Source organism: Mus musculus, chromosome X (assembly GCF_000001635.26).
Source record: "Mus musculus strain C57BL/6J chromosome X, GRCm38.p6 C57BL/6J".
In the NCBI taxonomy this organism is placed as follows: Eukaryota; Metazoa; Chordata; class Mammalia; order Rodentia; family Muridae; genus Mus; species Mus musculus.
The window spans coordinates 20,451,307-20,466,693 of record NC_000086.7 but is presented as its reverse complement, the minus strand read 5'-3'; the positions used below and the strand labels follow the sequence as shown (position 1 = coordinate 20,466,693).

The 15,387-nt window shown below is 37.2% G+C and overlaps 1 protein-coding gene across 5 annotated transcripts in view; it reads right to left on the bottom strand.

Moving 5' to 3' along the window:
- The window catches only part of Jade3 (jade family PHD finger 3), a 94,628-nt gene that overhangs the window by 53,246 nt on the left and 25,995 nt on the right, over positions 1-15,387 (bottom strand). For all 5 annotated transcript variants that reach the window (XM_011247477.2, XM_030251375.1, XM_011247476.2 and 2 more), the window contains exons 4-5: positions 6,122-6,178; positions 4,503-4,582 (exon numbers count right to left, since the gene is read on the bottom strand). In XM_011247477.2, coding sequence (XP_011245779.1) covers positions 4,503-4,582; positions 6,122-6,170 — 129 coding nt within the window. In that variant the 5' untranslated portion in view covers positions 6,171-6,178. The remainder of the gene's footprint in view (positions 1-4,502; positions 4,583-6,121; positions 6,179-15,387) is intronic.

Genomic DNA, 15,387 nt, shown 5'->3' with positions numbered 1-15,387 from the left:
GCTTCAAATTGATAAACTTCATGCTATGAGGACTATATTTCAAAAATATATTTAAAATTTTTTGAGACAGAGAAGATATGTCTCAATATAGTCCAGGTTGGTTTCTAACTCACTGTACGAGAGGATGACCATGAACTTCTGATTTTCCTACCTCTGCCTTCTGAGGGATGGGATTAAAACCAGGACTTTGTTTATTCTATTCCTATGTAGCTATACCCCTAGTCCATGATTTGTCTTTTTAAAGGGTAACTAATGTGCTATTAAAGGATACCAACCAAGAGACCTTGATATCCACTCTCATCTAACATTAGTTAGGAGTCCCCTTTGTCAAGTTGGTGCCGGTAAAGACTAAATAGATAGCCTGTGCCGTCATCACTGCACATTAGTAACATGGTATCTTTCACTACTAACTCTCCTCCTATTAATGGAGGCAATAAGCTAAGACTTATCCTCCCTACCAAGTAGTAACAAAACTGGGTGTCTTCTAGATAAATAGAACTAACGGGAGCCCAAGCATCCTGCCACTCGAAGAGACAGTATTTTTATTCCAACAAGTCTGGTTATAACAGAGGTTTGCCAAAACAAAAGATTTAAATAAATGGAGTGTCTCATAACATAATACCAAAAAAATTCCAGGATACAATTGAAAATTACTTGCCATACTAAAGGCTGGGAATGAGAAAGACAATCAATATGCAATAACACCAAGATGACAAGAATGTTACAATTACTGAAAAAGAATTTTCGCCCTGCGTGGTGGTGCACCCCTTTAATCCCAGCACTTGGGAGGCAGAGGCAGAGGCAGGTGGATTTCTGAGTTCGAGGCCAGCCTGGTCTACAGAGTGAGTTCCAGGACAGCCAGGGCTACACAGAGAGAAACCCTGTCTCATAAAACCAAAAAAAAAAAAAAAAAAAAAAAAAAGAATTTTCAGGCATCCATGGTAATTATTGCCTCAATGTAAAACTGCAAACAAAAAAAAATCTCAGCAAAGAAATAAAGGATAAGAGGATAAGCAAATAAAAATTTCAGAGTGGAATAATACAATAATTAAAACAATAAACTCTTGGGTCAAGCTCATCTAGAGAATGGAATTAATAAAAGAAAAAAACCAGGGCTGGAGATATGGCTTGGTGATTCAATGCTTGTAGAGAATTGCTGAGGCCTTAGTTTTAGTTATTACCACAGCTTAAAAAACACATCAAAAAAAGAACTAGTGAATGATAGAAATCACAGAATCTCAGATTTTGTGAAGAAAATGAGATCTTAAAAGAATCTGTGGAAAAGTAACAAAAGTAACACTCATGCAAAAATTACAAAAATTAAGTAAGATGGAACTTAACAAATACTGAAAAAAATAATGGCAACAGTTTTCCCCAAACTTGGAAGAAGATTTAAATCTGACACTCAGGATCTCAAACAGAATAAATATAAAGAAATCCATAGAGTTGGAGACATAACTCCATAGTTAAGAGCACTTGCTGTTCTTGCAGAAGACCAAGGTTTGTTTCCCAGCACTGGTGGTACATAACTTTAACTATAGTTCCATGGGATCTGATACATTATTTTTACATTTCCATGGCACAACCAATCACCAAAATAAACTATACCTTGGGCTATAAAACAAACCCCATCAAATATAAAATACCTGGAGCCAAATAGTCTTCTCTGACAAAAAGTACTCTAATTGGTATGTCAACATAGACTCACCAAATAAAATACAAACTTAAAATTAAATATGAAAATTAATAGGATGCAGCTAAAATGGTATTTAAAAGGAATTTTATAGTACTAAAATTTATATAGAAATGTAGCTCAGTCATAGATTCAAGGAATTGGGTTTGATCTTCATCACCACAACCAAAAAGGAAGAAAATTATTTGTCTCATTAATAACTGAAACAAGGGCTCAGTTGTAGAGCACTTGCCTACTAGTTAAATATTCATGTCAAAAAATCTAGAACAACAAAATAAATCTGAAGAAAATACTATAAATAAGAATTAAAAATGATGGAATGGAAAAGAAGAATAATAGAGATGATTTTATTGATATAATGGAATAATTTCAAAAACACAAAAATTATGTAGGATAACAACTTTAAGTATAAGTAGGGTGGGGATGTAGATTAAAAATAAAGTGCTTGCATAGCATGTGCAAGGCCCTAGGTTCAATACCTAACACTTCTAAACAAAGCCTTAAATATAAAATAAATATATATATAAGCTCATATTGAAATAATGTATATAACCAAAAATTTGTTTTCATTTACTTATTCAGTACATGTGTATGTGTGTAGACATGTATATGCCAAACCTCAAGTGTTAAGGTCAGAGGACAACTTGCTGGAGTTGTTTCTCTCCTTCTACCATGTGGGTTTTGGAGGTTGTCAGACCGGGCAGCAAGTGCCTTTATCCTGAGTCATCTCACTAGCCACACACACAGACACACACAGACACACAGACACACACACACACACACACACACTCACTCACTCACTCACTCACTCAGTGTAGACTCCTGACCCACAGAAACTGAGATAATACATGCATACTGATTTAAGCCATTAATCTTGTTATTATTTGCAATGAAGAAATATATATTTAAGATAGGGAGAAGACATATATCTGCATAGAATATTATCAAATATATTTGTTAACTAGCTCTTTCCTTCAGAAAGTGAATCCTTGCCTAACATCATCCCTCTGTTTTAGTATGCCAGTCTTAGTGAACAGAACAACAAAAAGGAAGAAAAAAGTAATGTTATATTGAAGAAACCTCATATTAATCAAATGACAACCCCCTTGACAAAAAAGGCTCTTTATTCTGTTATAGTATTCTCCCAAACCTTAATTATAGTCTAATCATAAGACAAATACCAGACAAACTTAGACTAGAGAAAAGTCTACTGAATACTCAACAGTATTTAAATTTTTTTAAAATTTATTTTTATTCTCTGAGTGTTTTCTCTCTCTCTCTCTCTCTCTCTCTCTCTCTCTCTCTCTGTGTGTGTGTGTGTGTGTGTGTGTGTGTGTGTGTGTGTGTGTGTTGGGAGTGTGATACACGTGTGCCCACTGCCTGAGGACGTCAGAAGGTGTTAGATGCCCTGGAAGTAGAATTATAGACAGTTCTGAGTTGCCATGTGGATGCTGAGAATCAAACCTAGGTCTTTTGGAAGAAATGCCAGTGTTTTTAACTGCTGAGGCATCTTTCCAGTCCCCTCCACGCCTGTTTTTGTACATTATATCCCCTAAGTTTTTCCTGTTTGGCAGTCACTTATAAAAATACCCTTGTTATTCTAGCAGGCCCACAAAGATATCTGACCAAGTGACCTCTGAGAAAAGGAGAAACGCTCTCTAGTCAATACACTTGAATGAAAAGTAATCCCCATCACTTATTCCATTTCTCTTAGAATGAGTGGAACTTAAGACTTGCTTCTAACCATAAACTATGGCAAATGTTTTAGATAATAAAGCTATGTGGGGTTTGCTTCCTTGCTTTTAGAAACACTGATGTCACACTCTGTCATATAAAATTTCATTTCAGCATCTGGGAGATAAGATTCTCTTTCTTGCCCCTGAGAAAGTAGCCCTGCTGTAAGAGAAGGCCAGATGGCAGGAAACTATAAAATCCTTAAGAACAGAGTGCTGTCAAAATACTGCAGGAAAACAAGGATCTTGAGTCTTTCAGCTTCAAGGAAAGGAATTTTGCCCATAACTTAAAGCGAATTCTTTTCTAATCCCCAGTGAGAACATTCCAGTGAGCACAGTGGTTGCAGACCTGAAAAGACTATGAACACAGAATCTAGCCACACTCAATGTAGATTCCTGACCACAGAAACAGATAATAAATGTATATATACTGTTTTAAGCCACTAATTTTACTATTTGCAATGCAGAAACAGATTAACTACCTAAAGAATTTTACTTATAGTGGAAATGAAGATTCATAGGGTCAATTTCTAATAATTTAATTTTCACTGAGGAAAATCTTTATGACCCACTAAATGCAAGTACAATCTTGGTAGTTTGGTGCTCTTAGGGCAGAGTCCAAGCATCAGAAAAATGATCTAATTTTTGCTGGGCTAGTTATGTTTCCAAAGCTGTCAGGACTCAGTCCTTTCCTTCTCCACCCACAACCTCTTTACCTATCCCTTTCTTGAACTATCTCCCACCCTCTAATGCCACTCTTTTCAACATGAGGCTATAAGATCTTGGGATCTTTCAAAGATTCCACCAAGTCTGATTTCTTAACTAGGGGAGGACTACTGTAAAGCTGAGAGAACTTAGTCTTCAAATAAAATCAGTTAAAAATTACTACTTTTATAAAGGAGAAAAGAAAAAAATCTTTTTTGGAAAGTAAGCATTATTGTAAGTAAATGAGCCTATCTATATTGGCTCACTGGTATATATTTCACTTGGCATTTTTACAAATTCTGGGTATTGTTAACACGTTGGCAGGAGGTAGATACTAGTTTTTAAGTGTAAAATTGAATATTTGATCTCACCTCAGCAGACTTCTTCTGTTCCTTAGGATTTTTTGACTTCTTCCTATACATTGAGCTAGAAGTAAAGGAAGTGGAAGGACCTGCAAAAGATAGTTAGAAAAAATACTGAAACATATTACTCACTACTTTAAATGTCAACTAACTAGATATATGAAAGATATGACAGAAGACCACAAGATCTCATACTACTGAAAAAATTATTCAGTTGTACCCAAAAGAGAGTCTCAATGGAGTTTAACATTTATTAGTGACAACCTAGATTATGAAAGCTTTAACAAGCAACCCGGCTGGTTGGTGGTGCACACATTTAATCCCAGCCCTTGGGAGGCAGAGGCAGGCGGCTTTCTGAGTTTAAGGCCAGCCTGGTCTACAGAGTGAGTTCCAGGACAGCCAGGGCTACACAGAGAAACCCTGCTTGAAATAACAAGAAAGAAAGAAAGAAAGAAAGAAAGAAAGAAAGAAAGAAAGAAAGAAAGAAAGAAAGAAAGAAAGAAAGAAAGAAAGGAAGGAAGGAAGGAAGGAAGGAAGGAAGGAAGGAAGGAAGAAAGAAAGAAAGAAAGAAAGAAAGAAAGAAAGAAAGAAAGAAAGACAGACCCACCACCACCACCCCCCAAAAAAAATGAAAGAAAAAGAAAAAAAAAGAGAAAGAGCTTTAACAACGGCTGTGAAGATTCAACTTGACATAATCATGTCTCATAATATTTTGGAATAGCTGAATTTGTGTTCTGCCTGAAGAAAAGAAATCTACCAGAAAGGAAGGAAGGAAGGAGGGAGGGAGGAAAGGAGGAAGGGAAGGAGAGAGAGAGAGAGAGAGAGAGAGAGAGAGAGAGAGAGAGAGAGAGAGAAAAGACTAAGAATGTAGAATAAATAATCTGTCATCATTTCCCTAAAGGATATTGTAAGGCTTTAAACAAACTAATGGCCGGGCAGTGGTGGCGCACGCCTTTAATCCCAGCACTTGGAAGGCAGAGGCAGGCAGATTTCTGAGTTCGAGGCCAGCAGAGAAACCCTGTCTTGAAAAACTCAAAATGAAACAAAACAAAAACAAACACAAAAAACCAAAAACCTAATGATTGACCCTCAATCCAACATTTAGTACCTTAGTTATAATCAAAATCAGGATCTACAGTTTATATTTTCAATACATTTTTCTTACTTTCTAGAGAAGTTAAGTTAAAGCACTGGTAGATCTAGCTTTTGTTATAAGTAAATTTTAAAGTGAAAAATACAAGTGCTATATAACACATAAAAATTGGCTCTTCTACTTAATTTTTATATTTCTAATGAAATTAAAAGAGTAAAAATAGATCCTGACCTTTCCTTTCAGAAATATTTTAACTTTTGAGGGAAACATGAAAAAAGTTATTCTCAGCCGGGCGTGGTGGCGCACGCCTTTAATCCCAGCACTCGGGAGGCAGAGGCAGGAGGATTTCTGAGTTCGAGGCCAGCTTGGTCTACAGAGTGAGTTCCAGGACAGCCAGGGCTACACAGAGAAACCCTGTCTCGAAAAACCAAAAAAAAAAAAAAAAAAGAAAAAAGAAAAAAGTTATTCTCAAGTCAAAGAAAAGATAGATTCTCAAGGGCCACAGATACATAGGTTACTAGCTAGTTATACTCACACTCATCTGAACTCTCACTGCTGCTGACAGGTCTATGCCGTTTCATCATGGTGCATCCTGGGAAAGAGAACAATGATCAATATATACTTGTCCTAGAAGTCAGTTAACATTGTCCCACACTGAGAAGCTGACACCAAAGAATTGCTATGAATTAAAAAACAACCAAGATCATAATAGTGAGACAATCAATAAACTATAATAAAATCAAACAAGTAAAAACAAAAAATAGTGTTCCCTAGACTCCAGAGTAGCAGCAATAGGCAAACTTTAGAAAGTAAACGGTTTCTATCAAATATACTCTCATATGACCTAAAGTAATGGGAAGAGAATAATACTATTAAATTCTACAATACAAAGTATATCCAAGGTTTGGTAAGGCCATAACATTAGTCCAAAACATAGATCCTGAGTGGTACACTGCTGGCCAGAATCAAATAACAGGATCTAGCTGGGTTATCTACAGTCATGAAGACACAATTGTCAAGGGCTTAGGCTGAAAGGCATAGAACACAGATGGCTAAAAAGAAGCTGGCTGAAGAACGAGAATGACCACACAGCCTTTCTTCCTTACCCTTTTTTGTTCCCATTCCTAAATAAGAAGCCTAATCTAAAATATTTCAATGTACATGTAAGTTTTATTTTTAAAGTTCCAATATTGTGAAGCTTTGGACTGTATCTTCTACTGCTTCTAGTGTTGCCAATAATAGATTAAAAGAGTCCATTACCTTTCTGGGAACACAGTCACACTAGAGTTAAGGAAGACACAAACATTTAAAAAGATTGTGGAACATCTGGCTTTACATAGTAGTGTTAGTACTGTTGAACAGAGGGCAACACATTTAAAAATGGGTGATGGTGAGGAAGGCAAGAAGATTTTTTTCCCTAAAGTGTGGGAGGTAAGCATAAGACTGGACCAAATCTCCATGTTCTGTGTGGGAGGAAGAAAGGTCAACTGGATCCTTTTACACAGATGCCAACGAAATCAAAGGCATCATCTAGGGAGAAAATACACTAGTGTAGTATTTGGAGAATCCTAAAAAGTACATTCCTGGAACAAAAGCCATCTTCACCGGGATTAAGAAGAAAAGGTAGAAAAATCAAATCTAGTAGCTTATTTTAAGAGGATAAGGAGTTTGGGGGGGGGGACCAAGAAAGGAGATAACATTTGAAGTGTAAATAAAGAAAATATCCAACAAAAAAAATAAAAATTTAAAAAGGCTAGCTAATGAGTAATTACATTGACTAATTTATTATAAAATAGATGTCTCATGGCTTTAAATATGTACCATAATTTAATTCATATACTAAAACTCACATCATGTATGCTTAGCAATGTTTATTGTTAGATAGTCTTGATTTAAGTAAAATGGGCTTATAGTAAAATGGATATGACCTTTCTAAAAATAAAAATTTCAGTGGGCATAAATACTGTTACTGCTTTCACTTTCTCAAGATAGGGCTGGACTTAACTACTACTTTTCACTAAGATGGGGTATTCTCTCAAAACCCGCTGAAAGGTTTTATGCTTAGATTTATATAATTGCCATTTGATTATGTTTAAACACTGGGAAAATTCTCTCACTGTCTCAGAACCAAGTAGAAGTTATACATCTTTCAGTTTGTGTTCTCTGGCCTGTTACAGACAATGGTTAAACTTCAGGAAGTAACAGTCTATTCTTGACAATGCCAAGTTAATTAGAATTCCCTATGTCTAAGGATACTGACTTTTATTGCTGAGAGGCATTTTAATGTGGTTTATGTATAGTCTCAAATAGAGTATTTAATACTTCTCTATAATTGATCTATAAATGTACTTTTAAAACCCTGCATCTTAGACTCTTACTTTTAAATTCTTTATTATCTAAGACTAAGTGGTAATTCAGAATTGTCTTAAACACCCATTCAGAAATATACAAAATATATATGTGATTGATAGTGGCACTCTTTGCAAACTTATTAGATGGAAAGACTGAAATAAAGGAGATAGTCTGTAAGTTGTCAACAGTAAGAGGTTAATTAAAAACAATTACAGATCATGAAAAGACAAACCTCAAACACTTAAAGTCACAAAGGAAGCATTAAAAACATAAAGTAGAAAAGATCTTCATATAAGTAAAGACTGACATTCTTTTATATGTCACAACAGAAAATAAATGATAGTATGCACTACCAGGGTTCTACATATAAAGACTGAAGGTATTGCCTTCAAGCCACTTACAATCTACCAAGGAAATAGAAGTCCAAGTCCATGACCACTATTGAGTAACCATAAGCAACAAGAGCCACAAGGCTTGCAGAGTTCTCTACTTTTAGCATAATTGCATATGGAGTTTCATGGATCCATTTATTAATAAAACTGGCAAAGTTACATCAGTTGAAACCATAATAGCCAACTATTATAAATATCTAGAAATAACCATAAGGATATATCACAAAGGAAGAAAAATATATTCAAGACAATCTACTAAAATTCAGGAGGCAAATTAAGTAACGCCTATGGCGTTTAACCTCAATTCATTCTCTCTGTCTCTCCAGCACAGACCAGATTGATACAGCTAAGAAGATAGGGTTTTCCTTTTCCCCCAAACACTAGTTGGAAGTCTTTCTTTCTAGGAGGAGCAGGACCATCAGCACTGTTTATTCTGCCACCAGCTACCGGCTATTGAGGCTATGTTTCAAGTGAGTTTGCCTGAGAGGTAGTGGTGTGGTGAACTCCTTTCTTCTACCTAGCTCTAAATCACAGAGTAGGAACAATGCCTTGAGTGTGGTGCCATTAAAAATACTGAGTCTTGGGCTGGTGAGATGGCTCAGTGGGTAAGAGCACCCAACTGCTCTTCCGAAGGTCCAGAGTTCAAATCCCAGCAACCACATGGTGGCTCACAACCACCCGTAACGAGATCTGACTCCCTCTTCTGGAGTGTCTGAAGACAGCTACAATGTACTTACATATAATAAATCAATAAATTAAAAAAAAAAATACTGAGTCTTTAGTTGCCTTGATTGCAGCTTGAGAAAGTGAATATTCTATAGGAAGGGCAAGCCCAAGAGACCTAGGGCTGCCACTCTGAAGGACAACATTGCTTCAGTTAATGTATTAGAGATGTAACTCACATATTACTTATTTCCAGATAGGGAGAAAGGCAAGCCGCAGAATAGAGAGCTCCAATTCATCCGGGCGTGGTGGTGCACACCTTTAGTCCCAGCACTCAGGAGGCAGAGGCAGGCGGATTTCTGAGTTTGAACCCAGCCTGGTCTAGAAAGTGAGTTCCAGGACAGCCAGGGCTACACAGAGAAACCCTGTCTCGAAAAACCAAAGAACCAAAAAGCCAAAAGAGAGAGAGAGAGAGAAAGAGAGAGAGAGAGAGAGAGAGAGAGAGCGCTCCAATTCTTCCCTAGAGGATATGACTTAATTTTCAAGTGAGTATGACAAGTTCAAGCCTAGGCTGTTTAATATACTGAAGGAAGCAAGAGAAGAGACTCTTGGAGTCAGAAGAAATCTCTCTCTACAGTGCTGGGATTACATCCATGGCCCTGTATATGCTATGTAAGTACCACTGAGGTACAATTATCTTACCCAAGAAGAAATCTTAAACACCAATATCAATAACTACCTCTTTGGGGCTGGAGAGGTGGCTCAGCAGTTAAGACTGACTGATCTTCCAACGGTCCTGAGTTCAATTCCCAGCAACCACATGGTGGCTCACAACCATCTGTAATGAGATCTGACACCCTCTTCTGGAGTGTCTTAAGACAGCTACAGTATACTCACATATAATAAATAAATAAATAAATAAATAAATAAATAAATAAATCTTAAAAAAAGAAAACTCAAATAAATAAAAATAAATAAATATTTAAAAAAGAACTACCTCTTCAAAGGAGCTCTAATTTGTTTTGTTTTTATTAATAATTCCATTCGTTTACATCTCAAATGATATTCCACTTCCTAGTTACACCTACACAAATCTCCCACCCCACATCCACCCTATCCCTCCTCCCCTTTGCCTCTATGAGAGTGTTCCTCCACCCCACCCTCTCCTACCCCTACTCCAGCATCCCCCCATGCTGGAGGATGGACTTCCACAGGACCAAGGGCCTCCCCTCCCATTGATGTCAGACAAAGCCATCCTCTGCTACATATGTATCTGGAGTCATGGATCCCTCCTTGTACACTCCCTGATTGGTGGTCTAGTCCCTGGGAGCACTAGGTAGTCCAGCCGGCCAACATTATTCTTCCTATGAGGTTGCAATCCTCCTCCACTCTTCTAGTCCAGCTCCCCCACCAGGGTCCCTGAACTCAGTTTGATGGTTGGCTCCACGAATCCACATCTACATTGGTCAGTTGCTGGGAGAACCTCCCAAGGAACAGCCAACCAAAGTTCCTGTCAGCAAACACCCTCAATAGTATAGTGTCAATAGTATAGTGTCAATAGTATAGTGTCAGGGTTTGGTGTCTGCAGACAGGATGGATCCCTGGGTGAGACGGTCCCTGGGTGGCCTTCCCTCAAGTCTCTGCTCCATTTTTTTGTCCCTGTCTTTCTTTTGGACAGGAATATTTTTGGGTTAAAAACTTTGAGATAGGTTGGTAGCTCCACCCCTCAACCAGGGGTCATGCCTATCTACTGAAGGTGGTCTCTACAGGTTCTATCTTCCCTTTGCTGCACATTTTGGTAAAGTCATCCTGGGTCCTGGTAGCCTCTCACTTCCCTGGCATCTGGGACCCTCCAGTGGCTATCCCCAGTTCCTCATCCCCCACCAAGGAGCACTAATTTGATCTGATTGGTTTATGTAGCAATTTACGATACTGAAAACATCAGAACCAGGAAGCTTGAGAGATGGCTTGGTGGCAAAGAGCATTTATTTGCTGCTTCTGTAGAGAACTTGGGTTTAGTTACCAGCATCCACATGACATCTCACAACCATCTATAACTTTACTTAAAGGGGTTGTTATGTCTTCTTCTGATCTCTGTGGGTACCAGGCATACACACGATGCACATACATACAGGCAATCAATATATAGATATGTGTGTGTGCATGTGTATGTGTGTGTATCAGAATAATTAATCATTTAACCAGTGGAATTAAAAAAAGTGGCATGTGGGGTTGGGTGTGGAGACACACACCTTTAATCCTAGCACTCTGGAGGTAGAGGCAGGCTGATTTCTAGGATTTCAATGGCAGCCTGGTCTATATAGTAAGTCCCAGACCAACTAACACTACTTAATAAGACCCTGTCTCAAGCAGCAGCAACAGCAGCAGCAGCAACAACAACATCAACAACAATAACAACACAAAATGGAATATGGTTAAGGAGGAAAAGAGACAACTACAGGAATCCTTAACAACAACAACAACTAGAATGTAGTTAAGAAGGAAAAGAGACAACTAAAGGAATCCTTGCCAAAACCATTATCACCCCAGAACGACTATAGGCATATCCAAAGCTATACCTCTTAGAAACAACATTGGAAGCTTTACACTTTAAGACAGGGGTCAGAGATTAGTAAATGAACTTCAATAAAATAACTTAATTACTCACAAAAGAAGCAAACAAGCAAATAACAAAGTTGGGGGTGAGGTGTACTCCTTGTTATATTATTGAAAACATACAGTTTTCCAACAAAACTGGTAAGACAATCAAAAACACAAGAAAGAATAACCAAACAATAGCAAACAAACAAACAAACAAACAAACAAGAAATAGAAACTAAGAAAGGAACCAGATGTTGGATTTAGTAGGCATAGACTTCATATTAGTTATGTAAATATATTCCTAGAACTAAAGAAAATCATGATTACTTAAAGAAATGAAATACAATTACAAAGCTTTGACAAACACAATTACAATACAGAAACATAGTATGAAACAGGACTGACTAGAATCAGAGAACTGGAAATATTTCCACAAATATTACACAAGCTGAAGAATGGAGAGAAAAACAGACAAAAATTGAACAGAGCTTCAGAGTAATGTGAGTTACTTATTATGTGCATTAACATATATATAATAGGAATACCAGGAGAAAGAAAAAAAAAAAAGGAGAACAATATCCCTGCCACAAACTTCCCAAACTTACTGGAAAACATTAACTTTCATATACACGAAATTGAACAAACTCCAAGTAAGATATATGTAAAGAGAACTACAAATACAAACATTATAGAATTTATGAAAATTTATAAGGAGAAAATATTGAAAGGAGTCACAGGAAAAAACAACTCAGGCCGGGCAGTGGTGGCACATGCCTTTAATCCCAGCACTTGGGAGGCAGGGTAGATTTCTGAGTTTGAGGTCAGCCTGATCTACAGAGTGAGTTCTAGGACAGCCAGGGCTACACAGAGAAACTCTGTCTCGAAAAACAAAAAAAGCAAAACAAAAAACCAAAACAAAACAAAAAACCCAACTCAGTCACGAAACCCACCCCCAATAAGATCCATAAGATTAACAACTGATTTCTCATCCAAAACAATAAAAGTCAGAAAACAATGTGCTAGCAAGTTTAAGGTGCTCTGTGGTGATGGTTGCACATATTCATGATGATATTAAAATCACCGAATATACTTAATATACTTAAACAGGTGAACTATCTGGTATATAAATTTTATCACAATAATACTGCTATAGAAATAATAACAACAAAAAATTTTCACCAAAAGTAATATGTTGACCAGGCATGGTATTGTATACCTTTAGCCCCAGCCCTCAGGAGGCAGAAGCAAGAGGATCTCCATAATTTTGAGGCCAGCCTGGTCTGTGCAGTGAGTTCCAAGCCAGCCAAGGCTACGTAGTCAGCCCACGTCTTAACCAAACTAAATTAAAACAAAAACACTTAATTCAAGACCACAGTGAATATAGAAATTTAAGTAGAAATAAAAGTAGTATATTTTTAACTATTCCCTCTTAAATACACAAATTTACTTGTAGAAGCACTTTATTTGTATAAATAAACAAAGAAACATAGCAATATTTCTCTTTATATCTATATATGTTACTGCCAAACATTTATAGTCCTAACTATTTGTCAAGAGTGATAGTATATGCCTGCCATCCCAGCTACTTGGGAAGATGAGGCAGGAAGTGTTCCAAGTTCCATGCCAGCCTATGATACATAGTGAGACAATGTCTTAAAAGAATAAGCAAAAATTAAAAACAGAAATAAATTCCTAGCCTATTGGAATTTTCCTAAAATATCTAGTTGTTAGTGTTCTAGTGTTACAGTGACAAATAACCATCAAGATGGTGGCCTAAAACTACATTTATTTTTGTTTCAGTGGGTCTGGTTTCACTGAGATAAAACTAAAATGCCAGCAGAGATGCATCTCTTTCTAGATTTTTTTTAGAGAATTTATTTCCCTGCCAAGCTCAGTTTCTAGAGTACTCATATTTACTCCATGGATTCTGGCCATCTTTAGAGTAAACAATGTTGCATTTCTCTGATAATAACCTCTATAATCAGATCTAGATCTCTATTCCATTTTTCCATTTGCAAAGACCCCTGTAATTACATTCAGCCCAACCAAATAATCCAAGTTATTGTCCTTACTTTATAATGATTGCTTAGCAACCTTAATTTTTCCTTTGCTATGTAACCAAACATATCCATATTCTTAGACTGATTCTCTTACTTTATTTTTAAAACACTTCCATAAAAATATGCCCAACCTATTTTGACAAAAGTATATATATAGTGTTGGAATAGTACTAGAGTGAGAACCTCAGCCAAAGTCTAACTTGATATAAAATATTAATTCATTAATAAATATTAATTCATTAATTTAAAATATTATAAAGGTGGATCATATACTAAAGATAAAATACATGAAATCTTTAAATCTGCATACTAATACAGACAATTACATACTAATACTATACAACTGACATGCTTAATTTTTACATGAAGAATGGAATATTAGGTGACTGATACATCAGACAAGGAGAATCATGCCTATTTTCCAAACTTGGTCATTTTTTAAAAATATCTTGTGTGTGTGTGGTGACAGAGAAAATAAGCATGCATACATGTGTGTATGTGTGTGTATGCGAACGTGCGCATGTGCAGGCCCAAGGCTAGGAAAGGTGTTGGATCCTCTGGAGTTGGAATTACAGACAGTTTTAAGCCAAATGGTTGTTGGGAGTAGAGTAGTTCCAAAACTGCTAAGCCACCTCTCTCTATCGACATTTATTGATAATTTGATTCTCTATCTCTTTCCTTCCTTTTTGTTTTTATTTGGAGGGGGGTTGTTGTTGTTGTTGTTGTTGTTGTTTGAGACAGGGTTTCTCTGTGTAACAGCTCTAGCTGTCATGGAACCAACTTTGTAGACCAGGCTGGCCTGGAATTCAGAGAAATCAGCTTGTTTCTGCTTCCCTGGTGCTGGGATTAAAGGCATACACTAGAATGCCTGGCTGGATATTTTGATTTTTCTAACTGTCAGTACTGTGTGTGTCACTTCACACAAAGTCAACCAAGACAATGGCAGAAGTATGTTTAGAACCATTGCAGAAATTGCTGAAAAATTTGTCCTAATACCAAGGTGTCTTAGTCAGGGTTTCTATTCCTGCACAAGCATCATGACCAAGAAGCAAGTTGGGGAGGAAAGGGTTTATTCAGCTTACATTTTCCACATTGCTGTTAATCACCAAAGGATGTCAGGACTGGAACTCAAGCAGGTCAGGAAGCAGGAGCTGATGCAGAGGCCATGGAGGAATGTTCTTTACTGGCTTGCTCAGCCTGCTCTCTTATAGAACCAAGACTACCAGCCCAGAGATGGCACCACCCACAAGGGGCCTTTCCCCCTTGACCACTAATTGAGAAAATGCCTTACAGCTGGATCTCATGGAAGAATTTCCCCAACTGAAGCTCCTTTCTCTGTGATAACTCCAGCCTGTGTCAAGTTGACACAAAACTAGCCAGTGCACAAGGCAAAATTCATTTTTAACCTTTTTATGTGAAATTACCAATATTTTCTAAGACAAGGTCTTACTATGTGACCCTAGCTGGTCTAGAATTTTCTATGTAGACCAAGCTGATCTAGAACTCCAAAAGATCCACCTGGACTACTGGTGTGTTTTACACCAGGCTATAAGTAGCCATTTAGAAAAAAGATGTATTTATTATCTTTACGTGTCTGTGTCTGAATGAGTGTATGTGTATCACATGTATGCAAGAGACTGTAGAGACCAGAAAACGGTATTGGATCTCTTGAACAGGAGTTCAATTAACTGCCATGTAGGTGCAGGCAACTGAGCCCAGGTCCTCTGCAAGAC